Source organism: Canis lupus, chromosome 27 (genome assembly GCF_048164855.1).
Source record: "Canis lupus baileyi chromosome 27, mCanLup2.hap1, whole genome shotgun sequence".
NCBI classification, from domain to species: Eukaryota; Metazoa; Chordata; class Mammalia; order Carnivora; family Canidae; genus Canis; species Canis lupus.
Genome location: NC_132864.1, coordinates 12,269,336 through 12,288,136, shown reverse-complemented (window position 1 = coordinate 12,288,136; position 18,801 = coordinate 12,269,336). Strand labels below are relative to the sequence as shown.

The following is an 18,801-nucleotide window of genomic DNA, read 5'->3' as shown; positions in this document are numbered from 1 at the left end:
GTGGGACAGTAGGATGGTTCTAGAGTAGGCATGCTGTCACTGCCCGCCCTTGCCTGCACATTGCGCTCTGTTGTTTCCAATGTCTGTCCACACATAGTCCTCCTTTCCTCCAGTATTAGTGACATCCCTGTTTCTAATTAGGGTTGTCATTATCCCCGTGGCATGGCTGTGGGGTAGTCAGGGCACTGCTGCAAATGTCCCAGAGAGCCTGGAGCTCCAGGCTGGGACCAGCCTGGTGGCCCAGTGGCCCTGAAGGGATTCTAAAAGATCAGTTCTTTGAAGGCAGCCTCTGTAGTTCCTGGGTCACTCATATCTTCATGCCTTCTGCTGGAGTGGGCTCTTCGTTTTCTCGGGGCATGGAGTGGGTCTCTGGGAGAGCACAGGGTCAGTGTGACTTTGGGACACTGACTTGTCACTTCTCTCCCCATCGATGCAGGTGGCTCTGCAGCTGCTGGAGACGGCGGTGGCTCGTGGGCAGTGGCTGATGCTGCAGAACTGCCATCTCCTGGTCCGGTGGCTGAAAGATCTGGAGAAGTCCCTGGAGAGGATCACCAAGCCCCACCCAGATTTCCGCCTGTGGCTCACGACAGACCCCACCAAGGACTTCCCCATTGGAATTCTGCAGAAGTCCTTGAAGGTCTGGCTTTAGGACAAACACCCCATCCCCACAGCCCCGTGACTCAGATCACCACCATTCTGCCATGTGTGTGCATGTGTGTTCGTGTGCGTGTGTGTTTTCAAATAAACCTAGGACACAGCCAGACTCTCTTGGCCACCCTTCCCACTTCAATCTCTTCCTTCCCCTTCAGAGATAAGCAATGCCCTGCATTGGGTGAGTTTTGGGGGGGCAATTATGACTCTCCGGCCTGCCTTTACCACTTCCGCATGTATCCAAAACAAGATCTAGGTTAGTTTTCCTATACTTCCCATTTATTAAACCTTCTTTTTATCTCTAATGATAGGCCCACCCACATCTAGCTCTGGTGTCTTATATGCCCCACTGAACTTACTCTCCAGAGAAGTTCTGTTTGGAAATGTCATCTGTCATCAGGGGCAGGTAGAGGGAAAACTTTACTACTCCCATTTTGCATTTGAAGATTCCATGGCCCAAAGAAGCTCAAGAACCTTCTTTGGGCCATTTGATGAACAGGAGCCAGAACAGTATCTAGTTCCTTAACTTCTTTGGGCCCTGAACGAGAGACTTTTGCTCTCTGGGGAACGGGGAAGGTGGCCACACAGAGGTAAAGGGAAAGCCTGAGATGTCTACATTTTGCACGCTCTTCCAAGCTGGACTCAAGGGCCTGTGGTTTCTGTAATGATTTGTCTTCTGGCAGGTTGTTATGGAGCCACCCAACGGGCTGAAACTCAACATGAGAGCAACTTATTTAAAGATCTCTCATGACATGCTGGAGCAGTGTCCGCACCCTGCTTTCAAATCCCTGGTCTACGTGCTGGCATTCTTCCATGCAGTGGTGCAGGAGAGGAGAAAGTTTGGGAAGATCGGGTGGAATGTGTACTATGACTTCAACGAGTCTGACTTCCAGGTGAAGACACGTGATTGCTGCTCCTCCTGAGGAACTTCCTCCTCAGCCAGCTTGTCTCATCCCCACCCTTTCTGCAGCTAGGACAGCTGCTCCTGCCTGCACTTCGGGAGAGGGGCACAGCTTGAGCGACTTGGTGGGTTGGACGAAAACCGAGCCTGTCCCTCCTCTCTTAAGGTCTGCATGGAGATTCTGAACACATACCTAACAAAAGCCTTCCAGCAACATGACCCTAGGATCCCGTGGGGCAGCCTCAAGTACCTAATTGGAGAGGTAGGGGCATCTTGGGGGACCTTTTATGGGCTGCCTCCCAGGGCTGGAAGTGGGCTGTGGCCTGGTGCCCTGTGCATGACCTCTGAGCCCTTGGTGACTTCCCTCTTGCTTCTGCCACCTATCAGCTGAAGGCCCTAGGTCTCTGAGGAATTCTATTGGCTCACCACCCGGTTGTCTTTCTTCTAAGCGGGTTCCATCCACATGGAGGTTCTAGATTTATCACTCCTGGGTGCTGTGCTCTCTAGGGGTCGGCAGTTCCCCACCTGGCTATGCCTTGGGCATGTCGTTGTAATCTTACTCCTGTTCAGTAGGCACGGAGGTCCACACTGGGGACCATGACTTTATACAGGCCTCCCTCATAGCCTGCACATGGCTCACACAGGGACATCACCAATTCCAAAGACCAAAGTGGCGACTGGCTTCTTTAGTTGCTCTGTGGCCTGTTTACTGTGTTTGGGTATTTTGCAAATGGCATACAGGCTCCCAGCACTTCACGAGGGCTGCATATCACCTGGGCCACCTGTTTACACCATGGGTCAAAAGGCATGTGATCAACATGGTTTGAGCTGCACAGTGGCCAGGCCAGCAGGAGTCTCCCCGAGGGCACCTCAGGTCTCAGGGTTCCCCTGGCAGGTCTTGGGTTCCTGGCCAGCTCTCACTCCCCATAACTTAGGTCATGTATGGAGGACGGGCCATCGACAGCTTTGATCGACGCATCCTGACCATCTACATGGATGAGTACCTGGGAGACTTCATTTTTGACACTTTCCAGCCATTCCACTTCTTCCAGAATAAGGAAGTAGACTATAAAATCCCCACTGGTGATGTAAAGGAAAAATTTGTCGGTGAGATTTCTCAGGCATCAAATATATGTTAAAAGTGTTTTCTAAGGGAGATCCACCGTACATTTCAGCTGTTCTGTTTTCTATGGTAGCCTTGTTGGCTCTTCTGACCTCTCTGCTGTGGGGATCCTTGACCGGTGGGCCTGCTCTGTTACATTTTTTTTAGGGGGCCCAGCAAGTCCTTTATAGCCTCAGTGCTGATGGAGTTAGTTCAGATTTCTTGTCTGGAATGATGACAAATATGTCAGATTCTGCCCAGAAGGGCAGAGTGGCCTAGGAAACTCCCTGAGCATTTTCATAAATGATTAGTACACAGCTGGAGTAGGGTATGGTGGTATATTTTTTTTTTTTATTTAAAAACAGGTCACCCATTAAGCCATTAAGCAGTGGAAATTAGTCTTGCATATCTGGGGATGCTGAGGCTGTGGGACCTCAGAAATCGAGGGTGGTATTACAGGGTATTCTCTGTTCTGATTATAGAAGCCATTGAGGCCCTCCCACTGGCCAACACACCTGAAGTGTTTGGTCTTCATTCCAATGCTGAGATCGGCTATTACACTCAGGCGGCTCGAGACATGTGGGCTCACTTGCTGGAGTTGCAGCCTCAGACAGGTAAAGTCTACCGTGGAGGACTGAATTAGTTTGGTTAGGGTGGAAGGTGTTGGCACAAAGTGCTATTGGTTCTTGTAGTTTCTATATTGTTGATGCCATTCCAAGAACCAGAAGGCATCTGGATGCCCCAGTCCTAACACCCAGATGCCATGCTTTTCCTAAAAAGTGTCCTGGTTTTAGGGGAATCCAGCAGTGGCATCAGCCGAGATGATTACATTGGCCACGTTGCCAAGGACATAGAAAACAAGATGCCTAAAGTCTTTGACTTGGACCAGGTCAGGAAGCACCTTGGGGTGGAAATCTCCCCCACGTCAGTGGTACTTCTGCAGGAGCTGGAACGCTTCAACAAGCTTGTTGTAAGGATGTCCAAGTCTCTGGCTGAACTTCAGAGGGTGAGCATGCTCCTAATGTGCAGACCACGGCCTAGATGCTCTACCCACTTCTCTGATAGTCATGCCTGATTGCTCTCCATTCTGTGCACAGGCCTTGGCTGGAGAAGTTGGAATGAGCAACGAGTTAGATGATGTAGCCAGGTCTCTTTTCCTCGGGCAAATCCCTAGTATCTGGAGAAAGCTTGCCCCTGACACGTTGAAGTCCCTGGGAAACTGGATGCCTTACTTCCTGCGGCGGTTCAGCCAGTACACATTGTGGGTAAGTTAGATGCAACAGTCTCTTCATTGGTTCAACGTTCAGCCTGGACCACCTGACCACCTCCAGCCCCTCTCTAACTGCAGTGGTGCCTTCTGTTGGCAGTTGATTGGGTGTTTTAGAAATGGTCTTGGACTCTACAGGCATATCTGTATCTTTTTTGTCCTTTTCATTTTGTTTTCAAGACTTTGAAGCATATTATGCACAATCTGATTTATTCATCTTGGAGTCCATCTTGGCCAAATGTACTTCCTTTAAGAGCATATACTTATTTAAAGATTTTAAATTTGGGGGATCCCTGAGTGGCTCGGGGGTTTGGCACCTGCCTTTGGCCCAGGGTGCGATCCCGGAGTCCCGGGATCGAGTCCCACGTTAGGCTCCTGGCATGGAGCCCACTTCTCCCTCTGCCTGTGTCTCTGCCTCTCTCTCCTCTCTCTGTGACTATCATGAATAATTAATAAATAAATAAATAAATAAATAAATAAATAAATAAATAAATAAATATTTTAAATTTAGAGACACCTGGGTAGCTCAGTGGTTGAGTATCTGCCTTTGGGTCAAGGCATGATCCTGGGTCCAGGGTTTGAGTCCCACATCAGGCTCCCTGTGAGGAGCCTGCTTCTCCCTGTCTCTGCCTGTCTGTGTGTGTCTCACATGAATAAATAAGTAAAATCTTTTAAAAAAAGGTACATGACTCAAAAAAGGACATTACTTAAAAAAAAGATTTTTAAGTTTATTTGACAGAGAGAGGGGGCACACAAGCAGCGGGAGGGGCAGAGGGAGAGGGATAGGGAGAAGCAGACCCCCCACTGAGCAGGGAGCCCAACGTGGGGCTCAATCTCAGGATCCTGGGATCATGACCTGAGCTAAAGGCAGAAGCGTAACCACCTGAGCCATCCAGGTACCCCTCTAAGTACATTTAGATCTACTTTAGTCTTTTTTAAGGGGACCCTGTTTTATAGATGTTCCATGTCCTTTCCCCTGATGGACATTTAGGTGGTTCCGTTTGGGTTTTTTTTCTTCTTAGTCAGTGTGGACAACACTCTGGCGCACGTGTCTTTGCATTCTCACATGAGTCTATTTCACGGGTAAATCCCTACAACAGCAGAGTTGGGTCCCAGGGTGTGCACTTTGCATTCTGATAGCTCTTGTCAGATGGTCTTCTCGACAAGTGGAAACCACAGTGAACAAATACGATTATTTCCTTCCTCTGTGCCGCACTGGCTGTTCTTAAAATATTTTGGATCTTTTCTCCCTGATAGGTAAATCATAATATGTTATGATAGGTAAATAATACTATGTTTGGGTGTGCATTTCTTTAATTATGTTGAGGCAGAGCATATCTTACATACACGTAGATACCTTCTTTTCCCGTGAATCTTTTTGTGTCTTGATTTCCTTTTTATCCAGTTCTCTATCTTTTTAAACTGATCTTTTAGAGCTCTTTGTGTAGCAAGGAGATTAGCTCTTTGTCTGCCAGTGTTGCATTTCTCCCAACTTGTCATAAGTCTTTTGATTTTATGGCATTCTTTCTGTAAGAAAGTTTCACATTTTTATTTAGTCAAGTGTATCGGTCTGTTCTTTTATGGCTTCTGGGTTTTGCATTCCCAACTCCAAGATCGTGACAACATTCATTGGTGATCTGATCTGACAACATTCATTGGTGATTCATTGGTACTTTTGTGGTTTCACTTCTTTTCTAGCTAAATCTTTGTTTCCTCTGGAATCTAGTGGTTCAGCTTATTTTCCCCAGCAGGCTGCCAGTTGTTCAAATACCCCTCTTTTGCCTCTACTGTGAAGTATGCTTTTATCATGAACTAAACTGATCAGCTCCAGCCCTGGCACTTGATGGTGGCCCCAGGCTCCTGCCAGTTTCCTTCCCTCCCCTCCAGGTTACTGAGAGTGAGCCCAGTGTGATGTGGCTCTCGGGGCTGCACATCCCAGAATCCTACCTCACGGCCCTGGTGCAGGCCACCTGCCGGAGGAACAACTGGCCACTGGACCGCTCCACCTTGTTCACGCAAGTGACCAAGTTCCAGGATGCAGATGAAGTAAATGAGCGGGCAGGACAAGGTACAGTCAGCTCGCGGTGGAGTGTCCCTCCTCGGGCCACCCCCGATTCAGAGGAGCAAGCGTATGTGGGCCAAAATGGGCCAGGCCATGTTCGAAAATGAGCTAACATTGGTTAACTGCTGCTAACATTGGTGCTGTGTGTGTACTAACCGTGTCTTGACCTCTCTGAGGGTGAATACATGGGCTTCTCTTCCAGTTTCAATGCCGAGACCTGGGGTTGATGTCATAGGGACCTGAAACATGTTCACCCTGCTTGTTTGTGGGAAGTGGGCTCCTCGGTCAGAATTAGATCCTTCATGGGATCCCTGGGTGGCGCAGTGGTTTAGCGCCTGCCTTTGGCCCAGGGCGCGATCCTGGAGACCCGGGATCGAATCCCACGTCGGGCTACCAGTGCATGGAGCCTGCTTCTCCCTCTGCCTGTGTCTCTGCCTCTCTCTCTCTGTGTGTGACTATCATAAAAAAAAAAAAAAAAAAGAATTAGATCCTTCAAAGAACTGGATCCCTGAGGGCTTCTCTGGAAACCCTGAGGGGCCAAGGGGGTGGGTGTTAAGAGGGCAGGTCAGACCAGGTTGGACCCGTTAAATTATAACATCAGGTCCCTTTAGCATTGGTGACTGGTGCCGCAGACTGGCTGGGAGCTGCCGTTTCCCAGGGCTGTGCCCCATAGAGGACCTTTCACTGTGAGCAGCAAGAGCCCTTGAGTGAGCTTGGAGTTGGGGTTCATGGTGGAGATTCAGGGATGCTCACTGTTCCCATAGCACAAGGCCAGCGAGATTTCAAAGGAACTAGCAGGTATCAGGGCCACCACACTCTCTGGGCGAGCGACTGTCCTCTGCTACTGTGAGAGTCTGTGTGTTCTGTTCCCCAGACACCATTTTCTCTGCCAGGCTTTGACTCTCTACTCCCACTCCCTCTGGCTCAGGAGGGATTTGGGATTGCTGTGGTACCAACTGACTGGTGCTTCTGTCTTTATAACCTGGGGGCCCAAGCGGTCTAGGTCTGTGTGCCTTGAAGCAGATTTCTGTGAGAGGCAACCACCCCTTGTCTCCTTGACCAAGGCTGTGGGTGGGGGGGAGCTCCTGAGGTCTACAGAGTGTCCTTTCTGGGATGTCCCTCCATAAAAGAAAGGACGACCACCTCTTCTGGAAAATAACCTGGGCTGTGTCTGGGGGAAGGAAAGCCAGCTAGTTGCCTTTGTGTGTGTGTGCTACCGACATCTAGTAGAGCTGCTGCACAGCAGCATTGCTGGTGCCTCCATGTAAATCCTGGTCTCTTCCTGGTATCTCTAGGATGCTTTGTCTCAGGACTGTATCTAGAAGGCGCTGACTGGGATGTAGAAAAAGGCTGTCTTATCAAGAGCAAACCCAAGGTGCTGGTGGTTGACCTGCCGATCCTGAAGATCATCCCCATTGAAGCCCATCGCCTCAAACTGCGGGTAGAAGGCTGACGCCTGCTCCTATGTGCTCCCCCCCGCCCACTTCTTAGCGTCGGGTCACACATGGGGTGGTTCAGACAGTCTTGCCCTTTAAAACACGGGTGCTTAACCTTTTGTGGATGGGGGAAACCTTGAGACAGGACAGAAGCTTGGAGCCACACATGTGCACTTGTAAGCAGAGACTCCCTGGGCAGCACAGCTTCACGCACAGAGCTGTGATCCGGCCTGACTTCAGGAGAGACTCCTCCCTTCCCATCACATTCTGCGGACATTGCTTGAATCTTAAAGTACTTACATCTGGCATGGCAGCAGGCGCCTCCTGCCTGGCCCCGAGCCCAGATCTGCTTTTAATGTGTCTGTGGGAAGCCCTGTCCGCCTTCAGTTAGCGGAGGGAGGCCCGCAGAGCCTCGGCCAGGGCTCGTAGGAGGCACACTGCCCTCGGCGCTAAGGTGGAGTGGCACATTCCCCTGGGCCTGAGCTCCTGTGCCCTCCGTGGGGATCTCACATACGTTTCCTTTGCAGAACACCTTCCGGACGCCAGTCTACACCACCTCCATGAGAAGGAATGCCATGGGAGTCGGCCTGGTGTTTGAAGCTGACCTCTTCACCACGAAGCACATTTCTCACTGGGTGCTGCAGGGAGTGTGCCTCACCCTGAATTCCGATTGACTGGGCGAAGAAACCCACCCTGTGAGCTCCATCTGGGCTGGCGGTGGCAAATGGGAATTTGTCAATAATGGTCATGTCCCCGGTCCCCTCTTGGGGCCTGGAAAGGCTGGAGGTGGACTCTTTCCATATAAATTAAGCTGATGGTTTTATTTTTCAGCTATTTCTAAGGATTCTGCATATTTGAAAAGTAAATACTAGAAATCATTTTAAGGTATGTCGTTTTCTTTCTGTTCTCAGAGGAGACGTGTGATTAGGCAAAGATGCCGGGCTGCTGGGTGGGGTGACCAAGTCCTCTTCCAGGGCCGATAATACTGCCCAGAGCAGGGATGGCCACCCCTCCCACCTTCCAGAGCTGTCCAGCCCACCAGCTGGGGGTGGGGAAGGACCTTCGGCTGGTGTGTAATTCCCACCACCTGGCCGGGTCTGTGTGGCACTGCGTGCAGACTTAGAACAGCCCGCTGGCTCCTGGGCATCCCTTCCTTCTGGCACCCTGGGGCCAGGCCTGCTGGAGGGGAGGAGTGGCTTTACTCTCCAAGGGTGGAGCAGGGTGGAACATCAGCCAGCCATGGGCCTGAAAGCCTACAATCTTCACAGGGGCAGCTCTAGGCAGTGCCGTAGAATAGGGACTCCACTTTCTGGAAGACAAACTGCCACCACTGGGCGGGAGCCCTGGCACATGACACAGGGTGAGAATGCAGTAGTGACTGAGGGGCCAGCTGTTTCTGCCCCTCCCACAGCCTCCCTCCTGCCCCCGCTCCTCCCTCGGATAGCTTAATAAAAGACACAAAACAGAAAGAGGCAGGTTTAGAAAATAAAGTTTGTTGGGATCTTGAACATTTTGGATAAAACTAACAAAAACTATGAACACACATTCAGATTGTGGTGATATGAGAAGTAACATCATCTTATTTAGTTCCTGTGATATACACATACAGCTGGTCAGCTACCGGTGCTGCCCTGGGCAAGGCTTGTTGGGAGGTTACAGGGTCTCCAGGTGGGAGCAGGGGCTGCTCCGGACGGGCTGCCCTGGAAATTGGAGCGAGAGGGTCAAGGTCGGTCGGCATGTATTGCTCCGACTGCATAATGAGGCGTGTGACTATCTGATTTCATTAACGCTGAGTAGTGATGCAGCCTGTGGCCTGTGCTTTGTCCACGAGCGCACGGACATTACACAGAGTGGGATTAAAAGCAAGCGATTCGGCACACAGGTGTTTGGCCACAGCAATTAGTAAATACATATTCTGCAGCAGGGACACGATCGTATTCTGGTGTCAGTGAGAGGGCAAGAGGAGCAGGAGAAGAATCTGTTGACAGGTCTGAAAAAAATTTGGCATGCATGGGAATTTAAAAAAAAAAAAAGGTGTGGATGAGTTTTTCCTAGTAGCAATCACAGTGCATCGACAGCCAAGGGTGAAGGGTTGCCTGGAGCAGGCCTCACACAGTTCTGTCCGTCCCTGAGTGCTTCCTCACAACCTTTCCTCCATTCACCTGGTCGACTGCCAGCGTCTCCAGCTCAGGCTGGGTGTGTGGTGGGGCAGCATGGTGGATGCGATGGGCCACCCCCACATGAGCCTTGTGCTGCTGCTCGCGGGCTGGGCTGTGCCGCTCACTTGAGCTGCGGTCGGAGGCGATGGGGGGGATGACCAGAGGCCTCTCCTTGATGAGATGGGCCTCAGCTGACTCCCTGGCCAGCAGGAATGGGGTGGGGTCAGGCATGGCATCCACTGGCTCCCGCAACAGTAGTTTCCGGCTCTCGGCCCCAAATCTGTAGACCTCTTCAAATTCCGGGTGCAGGGGGGCTGAGAGGCTCTTTTTCATGCGGCGGCGGGGCGTTTCAGGCAGCTTGTCCTTGGGGGGGGCTGGCTTGTAGCCAGCCGGCACAGGGCTCCCCGATGGGCTGCCATCCGAGGTCCCACTGGCGCTCATGAGCTTTCGCTTGGCGGCGTGCAGTTGGGCAGTCAGGTAAGCGATGGTGCTGGCGCGCTGCTCCAGCTCACCGGACAGCATGTTCAGCTTGTGGCTCTTCACCTTGAGCTCCTCCAGGTACTTCTTCTCCCGCTCCTTGACGGTGTTCTCCAGCACCACGATCATGGCGTTCTTCTGCTCCAGCTCTTTGAGCAGTTCGTTGTTCTCTTCCTCCTGCAACTTCAGTTGGGCTTCCAGTTCTTCACATCTTCTCTTTAGTTCACTGCTTCTGGAAGACCCATCTCCTAGAAAAGCAAGCCAAAGGATGGGTTTAAGACACCCTCTCCCACCCGCCGCCACCACCCCAAGCAGAGGCAGGGAGTCCTCCTGTCTAGGCTGGTCCCTCTCCCCAGCACGAGGATGGGTGAGAGGGCTGCCAGGGGCCACGGGCATCTTGCCCCTGCCTCCATCACTCTCCCTTCACCAAGGTGGGGACCCAGTGCCCTCTGAGTTCCTTCCAGCTCTCGGTGCCCTGGCTCATTGCACAGAAGAATGCCTCCACACTTCAGAACTGCTCAAGTCACAACAGGCAGTCTCAGGGTATTGGAACAGTGAGCAGATCCCTGTCTGCTTGGGCAGCATTTACTAAGTACCTGCTTCATTTGAAGCACCATTTTGAAAGACAATTAAAAGCACAAACTCTGAAGCTGCAGAGAGATAGGGGAGGCCGCCACCTTCCCTGCCGCACAGGCCCTCTGTCTCAGCATGTCTCAGAGTGGTGGGTATCCCTGTGCCTGTGCCGGGGGCTCTGCCTTGGCCCCTGACCCACCCCATGTGCACCCACCACCAGCCGCTCAGGGATGCCCCCGGGATGTCCCTGTGCAGGACAAGGAGCCGGCATCTGCGGGAACCTCTCACATGAGGTAGTGGTGGGGTGAGTGGGGACCTGACTCCAGGGCTATGGACCGATGTTTATTGGCTCCCAATTTGGATCTCTTCCGTCCACCTGCCCCCACCTCCCTGAGACTCCGGAGAGCTGCTCTTTAGTTCCCAGGATCACCACCTCCAAAGTGGCACCTCTGATTTCCACTCTTCTATAGGAAGCTCTGCTCTACCTCCTCCACCTTTCTAGAAGTTTCAGTCTTTCCCCCATAAAAGCTGCATGTGCACTGAGCTGAGGCAGCAACTGCTCTTTATCACCTACAGCCAGACTCCCCAGCTGCCCAAGTGCTCAGTCATAGTGTCACTTTTTAAGAAATAAAAAACTTTTTTTTTAAGTCACCAAACATGGGGCTCGAACTTAAACCCCGAGAGATCAAGAGTCACAGGCTCTATGGACTGAGCCAGCCAGGCGCCCCTCACTGTAGCATTTTTTAAACACGTTCTCAGGTCCCCTCCTTGACCCTTGGAATCAGAACTTCAGGAGAGGGAGTCCAGGAGCCTGTATCTTCACCCTGGGTCCCTAAACTGAGCAAGTTCTTCAACTGCTAACATAAAGCAGTGATTTCCAGTGCTGGGAGGGGGAGTTGCCCCCACCAGGACCAGCTGAGAGCTCTCCAACTGCCCCCATGGGAGACACGTTGGACACACTGTCACCTTGGACCCCTGCTACTGCTGATGGTGGGTGTGTGGCCTTGGGATTTAGGGCTGAGAACCTCGAGGGGCTCTCTAAAGGCCAGGGGAGGAGGAATCAGGCATACGAACTCCTTCCTCCTGTATGTAGAGGGTTCAGGGCAAGAATCATGCTTCTTCTGAACAGCCTGGCCAGGACGGGGCATGGAAGTGAGGACACCCTGATTCCTGCAATGTGGATGGCAGGGGTGCAGGACACCCTATTCTCCTGAATCCATGGAAGCCCACATCCTGGCCCAGGGATATGGGGGTGAGGGGGGAGAGAACCTGGCAGCATAGGGTGGGCTCTGGTCTCCAGGCTCCTCCTCTGCCACACAGACAAAAGGACATCTGGGCCCCTGAAAGGTATCCTTAGGAGACTGTAACCTGAGTGCCACGAATGGAAAAGTCAGTGCTTGGTCATGCACTGAGACCCATGGAAAGGTCTGTGTCTGTCATTGGGACTCGGACACACTCATGAATAATGACTGCCGTTGTGCAGCCTATTTAGGAAAAGGAATCTTGACTCCAGTATGGATTCTGCACTTTCCAAAGCCTCACTCAGTTCCAGGGAGCAAGCTATTTGTTGTTGGACACAGAGGCCCCAGTTCTAGCTCCTCTGCCCCAGATGCCATCAGGATGTTATCTTTGGGGCTCCCTGAGGATTCTGCTTGGGGGAAGAATTTCTGGGACTGCAGTCTATATAAAGGCATTCATGATCCTTTGGGGACTGTCTAGTCATTTGGTGGCTCATTCAACCAGTGTGTCAGGAGTGCCCGCTCTGTGCCAGGTCCTGGGCGAGGCTTGAGGGACAGAGGAGGAGGGACCCTGCTCCTTCTCCTCTTTCTGGCTTATCTAGCAAATACATTTTCTTCTAAATATGTAGCTAGTGAACAAATGGCACCAACATGTGCCATAATGGGAAATAATATTGTTATTCACTTTTGGGGAGGACATTCTTACCTGTCTGGTCTGAACTTTTGACGGTCAGCTCATATGTTAAATCTAAAAATGAAACCATATACATTAATTTTGTATGTTTACAGTAGGTTTCAAAGCCTTTATCAGCTCTGAAAAATGCAGAACTGATTCCCATGATCAGCCTGCGAGTTCTGCCCAGACAGAGCAGGGTTTGGCAGTATTAGTGGCAGGCGTGCAAATGGCAGGAACCACCCGTGGCCACTATCCTTTGTAGGGCTCAGAGAGACCCTCCCTTCCCTCAGGCACACCCCAGCATCCATAGTTAGCAAGCAGCTTGCTCTGTATGTTACACTTTGGTGATCAGTTCCAAAATGCACTGTAAATCCTAACCATTGCATTTTGATCTTCTAAGTCCTCAGTATGCCAAGAAATGGCTTTGCAGCTTTACACTTGGTACATGTCGATTAGGCAAACAGATGAGGGAAGACACTGGAATGGATTCCAGCAATGGTGGGCTTAACCATGTCAGAGAGAAGAGTGAAATCCCTTCTCACTCCACTTCTAAATGAATCTGGCACGGCTCCTGAGCCAACTGCTGTGTGAGACAGTCCCGACAACGGGCCCTGCTTTGCTCCACAGCCCCGGCAAGCCTGGAGGCCCTGCTCAGGAGGTCGTGTGGGGCCCTGGTACCTGTGCAGTGTTGCTGCAGCCGCCTGATCTCGGCGTGCAGCCCCTTGAGGGTGCTGGCGTGTTCCCGCTGAAGGAACAGGAGGTTCTTCTGGGCACTGTGCAACTGGTTCTCCAGGTTTGTGGCTGCCATGGTGACATCCAGATGACCTGCGAGAAACAGACCCTGGTGGCTGTCCCTGACAACAAGGGTTGAGGGGGCCAGGCTGGAAGAGGGTGCCTCCTGCAGTCAGCCCTCCTTGGCTTTGGGGAGTTGCAGGCAGCATGAGGCTGGGCTCCAGAGGCAGAAGAGGTACATCAGGCCTGGGCTCCCTGGTTCCAAATCCTAGTCTTTCCACATGCCACGGAGTTTCAACAGACTGTGACCCAAACTGCTAGACTGCCAAAGATTTCCCTGACAGCGTGGGTACATGCTGACAGCATCCTCACAGGAAAATCGGGCACCTGGGCAATGAGGTGAACATTTCCTCAAAATGGTATTGAGAGCTGGCCAAAGCAAGCAGCAGAAGGAAGAGGCGTGGAGAATTCTAGAAGGAAGTCCCTGGATTTCAGAGCTGAGAGGAGCCCTACATCTTTCTTTGGGAAAGGGCCATGTGGTGACTATGGGAATCTGGAGTCTGTCCCTAAAACCTGCCTCCCACCCACGGTGGCTTCAGTCATCAGCAGCTCACTCAGAGCCTCAGATTCTTTGCCTTTACTGTAACTCGAGAAATGTGGTGAAGTCAATTGGGCTTTCTGGAAAAGCAACTAAAGAAATTCAAGACGCCTTGCACAGCACTGAAAAATGCAAAAGACTAAATGTGAATTATTTGCTTAATTATTCTTGCAAATGCAGAACCTTAGAGGCCATTTTTCCTCATTTGCTATGCCAAAGAGCCCTCCCAGAGGAGACACCACTTCTCAAACGGCTTCCAGTCTGTGAACGGCTCTGGTACTATCACCACATTGGGTGACACCCATCACTGGGATTTGCAAGTGACATATTTACACCCCAGCTACGGAGCTAAGAAAAGTTCATAACTGGAACTCAAGATATGTGTCTTCACTCACAGGGAGAAGCTTCCTGATATGTCCTTGGGCCCCAGGCTTTGCTCCAAAGGAAAGTTAAGGAGGAAATAGAGTGTGGCAGGCAAGCCAGAAGGAGGGAGAGTACAGGGAACAGGTACAGAGGAACAAAAGGACATTCTGGGGGGAGGGACGCAGTGGGGGGACACAGCACAGCACAGCATCTGGTGGCAGTGTTAGCCACTTCCCCTTGGCTGGGGGCAATTTGGCAAAGTCTGTCTAGAGCCTGGGAGTATATTATCCCTATGACTTTGCAATTTCATTTCTAGGAATCGACCAAAGGACAAGATTTACTTTTGTGTGAAAAGAGACAGCCATGACAATGGCCATTACAGCGCAGTTCACAGTCAGAAAAGACCGGAATCAGAATCCAACAAGAGAGAACTGGCTAAGTAAATTATAGCGATCGTTCTAGGGAACAAAGATGAGATTTCCCAGGCCTTTAACTTGACTTCAAGCTGGCTACGGCTGAGGCCAGGGTGGAGTTTCCATCAGACAGAGTTTTTCCACTGGGAGCTGTGAACAGCCTTCCAGTTTCCACCACGAAGGCATGTCTCTGCTGCAAGCACAAGGGTTCCTAGCCAGAACCTGGGCCAGGCAGGGACATCTACCTGGGACCCCAGGGTTCAGGAGAGCCCATGTCACCTGGCCAGCATGTGGTCTGGAGGCAGGACACTGACTCTAATGCAGGATCCAGCCAGGCCAAGGGGCAGAGGGGGCAGGCCAGTGTGTTCCTGTGAGAAGGAGCCCCCTCTGCCGTCCTGCTTGATGCTAACTTTATAGGCACGCCTTGCTCAAAGAAAATAGGAAACACTGAAATTTCAAAACCTTTTGTCCAGCACTGATAGTACAAGATGATATGTGCCCATAACCTACCAGAGGGGGCAAGGCAGGAAGTAAAAATATAACCTCAGTGGCCACCCTGTTCCAATGATGGTGTGGTACTGCATTTTATTTGTAACACATTTAAATCTGATGTAAATAAGCCTTCACATTCTAATTGCCTCAGTGAAATCAGCAGCTTTGAATTGTACTAAATCTGTAATTTGGGCAGCCCCGGTGGCGCAGCGGTTTGGCACCGCCTGCAGCCCAGGGCGTGATCCTGGAGACCCCAGATCGAGTCCCACGTCAGGCTCTCTGTATGGTGCCTGCTTCTCCCTCTGCCTGTGCCTCTGCCTCTCTCTGTCTCTGTCTCTATGAATAAATAAATAAATCTTTAAAAAAAATACATCTGTAATTTATTAGTTCACCACGGCAAGCACAGAAATAAGAATGTGTCCTTGAAGCTTCCCATTGTCACGGGCAGACAGTCTTGGGAAGAAACACAAGGTGAACAGGAAGACTGTGACCATATAACATGCAGAGCGGGCAAGGGAGCCATGGTGACTCCATTTGGGGCTGTGACAGTGGGAGGACAGGGGTTTTCAACCCTATAGCACTTCACCTGACTGGCACTCTCTCCTTCTCCACATTCTGCTGATGTAACAGGCTGAGTGAAGAGACACTATCCGTGCAGGCCACCCTCCAGCTGTTGGATACATACCAACAGCGCAGGCCCGCTTAGGCCTGAAGAAACAAGTCACGTCTCCAAATGGCATCCAAGCTACTAATCATTTTCCATCTGCTCAAAAGGCTAACAGTATCACTGACTTCTCAATGACAAGGAATTGCTGGAGCTTACCAGAAAGCCATGCTTTAAATTTCTTATCCTTAGCTCTTGTGACATACAATTCCCTGTCATGACCTAATCCTTCCAGTAAATTGTCAAGAATGAAGCTATGGAAGCCTCTTGTTTAGGCTCTGGAGACACAGCTGAGAGGTGTGGCTAATTTGGAGGAAGAGAGGAAAGTGGTCCTGGGAGGCTTAATTCAGAAGCTCTGAGACACTTGGGGAGTCAGAGACATGAAGGAGCATTCATGACTCATCTCTGAAAAGGTCAGCATGATCGATGAACATAAAAACACAGGGCATCTACTACCCATGAATAATGCATCTTGCTTGAGCTAAGGCATTCATCCTGTCTCAATGGTGTGTCAACTGTAATGGAGGGCGACACTCACAGAGCACAGCTTTGCACAACACTGCACTTTCTGTGTCAAAAGGGCATTTGCTACAAATTGTGGGTTCTCTGTATTGCAGGTGTTTGTCTTGAGGAATCCGATTTCATTTCCAAGCATTACTGGGAGCTGTTAGCAATTTCAGTTATTGGCTCAGCACGGTCTGGACACTGCCCCACCTTTCTGCTCAGAGATACTGTCCTTAGCTGCAGATGATGGGCTTCCAAGTGACTGGCATTCCAGGACCCAGCCACAGGGTTGGCCAGAGGGCAAGGCCCACACCCAGGGCGTGCACACCTCTGCCAGGAGAACTCCAGCCAAAGCAGCGGGCACAGGCATCTCGGAGGGAGACCTGTTGAATAGGTCACATATGCATTTTTTCTGTGGTAAATTCATTAGGTAGTAAACTGTTAATTTGCTATTCGTTCTACATGTTCAGCAAATGAATGCTTGACAAAGGCTTGCTGTTCTGAATTCTAAAGACAGGTTTTAGAGACCTGGCCAAGACTGCCTCCTAGAGCGGGAAAGGATGCTGACACCATCTTGTAGGTCAGAAGGTCCTTGGAGAGACGTCAGCTGCGACCTCACTGAGGCTGCTCTGTGGCAGCCTGAGGACAAATAGCCTGTCAGTAGCTCGAGTCCAATTCTCATCCTAATTCAAAAGTAATGTTCTTTCCTCTCTTACAGGGCATTAATGTATAAATGATGATATGATAATTTTATTTATGGGCCATCTCCACTTGTACAAGCACAAAGTGCTCTCCTATCACTTACGTTGTTTGTTCTCGTAATACTCCCCTGAGGAAAAACAGGAATATCCCACCAACAAGGGAAAACACAAATCAGAGAATGCTGCATCTGAGCCTTGCAGCTTCTCTGGGCCCTCAGGCTCTGTAGGCGAGAATCTTGAAGATGGAGGTAGGTCTCAATTCCACACAGAAAATCAGACACTTTTCCAAATGTGTGCATCGCTAATACTCTGACACGGCGGGGAAGGGTACCTCACAGTGGCCTCTCAGCATGGGGAGTACACTGTTCCTCCAGCTGCAACAGACCTGGGCAAAATGACAGCCTGCTACTGGGGCCCACTAAGGCTCACCAGGGCCCACAGGCTCTCTGCTCTCCAGGTTAGACAATGACCAAAGGGCACTGACCATCCAGGATGGCAAAAAGGCTCGCCAGTGAAGTTTTCCAGGAAACTGGCTAAGGGCAGGACATTCTGGGCCTAGCTGGAGCCTTCATGAAGTGGCTAAGTCAGCTTGGGGAGGAAGAAGGCACACACAGCATTGCATGTGTGTCCTGGTCCAGGGGGTCCAGCCATATACCTACTCCGAAAGCCGGGGCCACACTCCCTCTTCCACTGAGGCTGACTTAGCAATGAGTCTGTGCAGGGCCAAAAAGCCGCACCTTGGTCCTGCTGCCAGGAGCAGCTCTGGTGCTACCATGGGGAGGAACTAGGACCAGACTTGCTTTTGCCACCTTTTAAACACCTACTTTTTCTTCAACATCCCTCCTAAGCGTACACACAGATCTTACCTACATCTTCATCTGCAAACACGGCTCTGATCATGTTGCATCCATGCAATGCTCTTGGGATCCAGCCTCCAGTGCCAGAGGGTCTGCCTGATTGGCCTGCTCTCCCCAGCCTCACCCCACAATGTCCCCTTGGGGCTCCACACTGTAGTCCTCCCTGACTTGGTCTGCCACCCCCTCCCCCAACACAGAGACTTTGCTGGCCTTTTCCCTCCATCTGGAACTCTTGCCCTCTTGCCTAATGAACTTCCATTCTTCCTTCACATCTGAACTCATGCATTACAGACCGGCTTCAGATAATCTGACAAGGCTTCCTAATGTTGCGAATGGAGGTCTCAACAAGAATTACATTGCATTAATCAGCATGGCAGCACTGGTTTGAACATGACCTCATCCCATAATTCCTTGAAATGCCAGAAGCAATATTTCAAAGTGTGCCTGTACCACATTTCTTAGACTAAAAGCAATGGAGTGGCTTTGATAGGAAAGGGTCACACCATTTAAAAATGGGAAACTTCTATCTTCCTGGGCAATCAAAAGCAGACTTTCTTTTCGCTCAACACACAGCTTATGGAAACAGGGTAATAATTTTAGAGTCTAAAAAAATAGCACACTAGCACTCACGTGGTAGCTGTGAATTAGTTATAAGAAGCTATTTTAGATTCTAGTCATGAATAAGTTATAACCCATTCACGGTAGGTTCTCTCATGCCACAAACGATCAGAACAGCTGTAGCCTGTCCCGCCACCCTCTCTTGTGCCTTCAGCAAGGCCTGTGACGCGACAAGAGCCACCCAGCTCTGAACAGACCATAGCATCCCAATGCTCTGTGACAGGGCCCTCTGTGGCCTCCTGCGGACTCCGTGGGTCGCTTTACCACAGGTCCTACAGCACAGGCACTGCCACGGAGAAAATGGAGGTTGGCCAGTG

The 18,801-nt window shown here is 50.9% G+C and overlaps 2 protein-coding genes across 9 annotated transcripts in view; one reads left to right on the top strand and one right to left on the bottom strand.

The window, feature by feature from the left end:
* DNAH10 (dynein axonemal heavy chain 10) overlaps nt 1–9,501 on the top strand; it is a 135,863-nt gene extending 126,362 nt beyond the window's left edge. For 3 of the 4 annotated variants that reach the window (XM_072802309.1, XM_072802305.1, XM_072802306.1), the window contains 10 exons: nt 437–637; nt 1,335–1,544; nt 1,719–1,814; nt 2,488–2,659; nt 3,137–3,268; nt 3,449–3,660; nt 3,752–3,919; nt 5,809–5,989; nt 7,279–7,424; nt 7,947–9,501. In XM_072802309.1, the coding sequence (XP_072658410.1) occupies nt 437–637; nt 1,335–1,544; nt 1,719–1,814; nt 2,488–2,659; nt 3,137–3,268; nt 3,449–3,660; nt 3,752–3,919; nt 5,809–5,989; nt 7,279–7,424; nt 7,947–8,093 (1,665 nt within the window). In that variant the 3' untranslated portion in view covers nt 8,094–9,501. Of the gene's footprint in view, nt 1–436; nt 638–1,334; nt 1,545–1,718; nt 1,815–2,487; nt 2,660–3,136; nt 3,269–3,448; nt 3,661–3,751; nt 3,920–5,808; nt 5,990–7,278; nt 7,425–7,946 lie in introns of those variants that run through there. The other variant, XM_072802307.1, reaches the window with a different exon arrangement.
* CCDC92 (coiled-coil domain containing 92) overlaps nt 8,893–18,801 on the bottom strand; it is a 31,604-nt gene continuing 21,695 nt past the window's right edge. For 4 of the 5 annotated variants that reach the window (XM_072802326.1, XM_072802325.1, XM_072802327.1 and 1 more), the window contains exons 2-4: nt 13,221–13,367; nt 12,573–12,614; nt 8,893–10,303 (exon numbers count right to left, since the gene is read on the bottom strand). In XM_072802326.1, the coding sequence (XP_072658427.1) occupies nt 9,528–10,303; nt 12,573–12,614; nt 13,221–13,350 (948 nt within the window). In that variant the 5' untranslated portion in view covers nt 13,351–13,367 and the 3' untranslated portion in view covers nt 8,893–9,527. Of the gene's footprint in view, nt 10,304–12,572; nt 12,615–13,220; nt 13,368–16,518; nt 16,674–18,801 lie in introns of those variants that run through there. The other variant, XM_072802323.1, reaches the window with a different exon arrangement.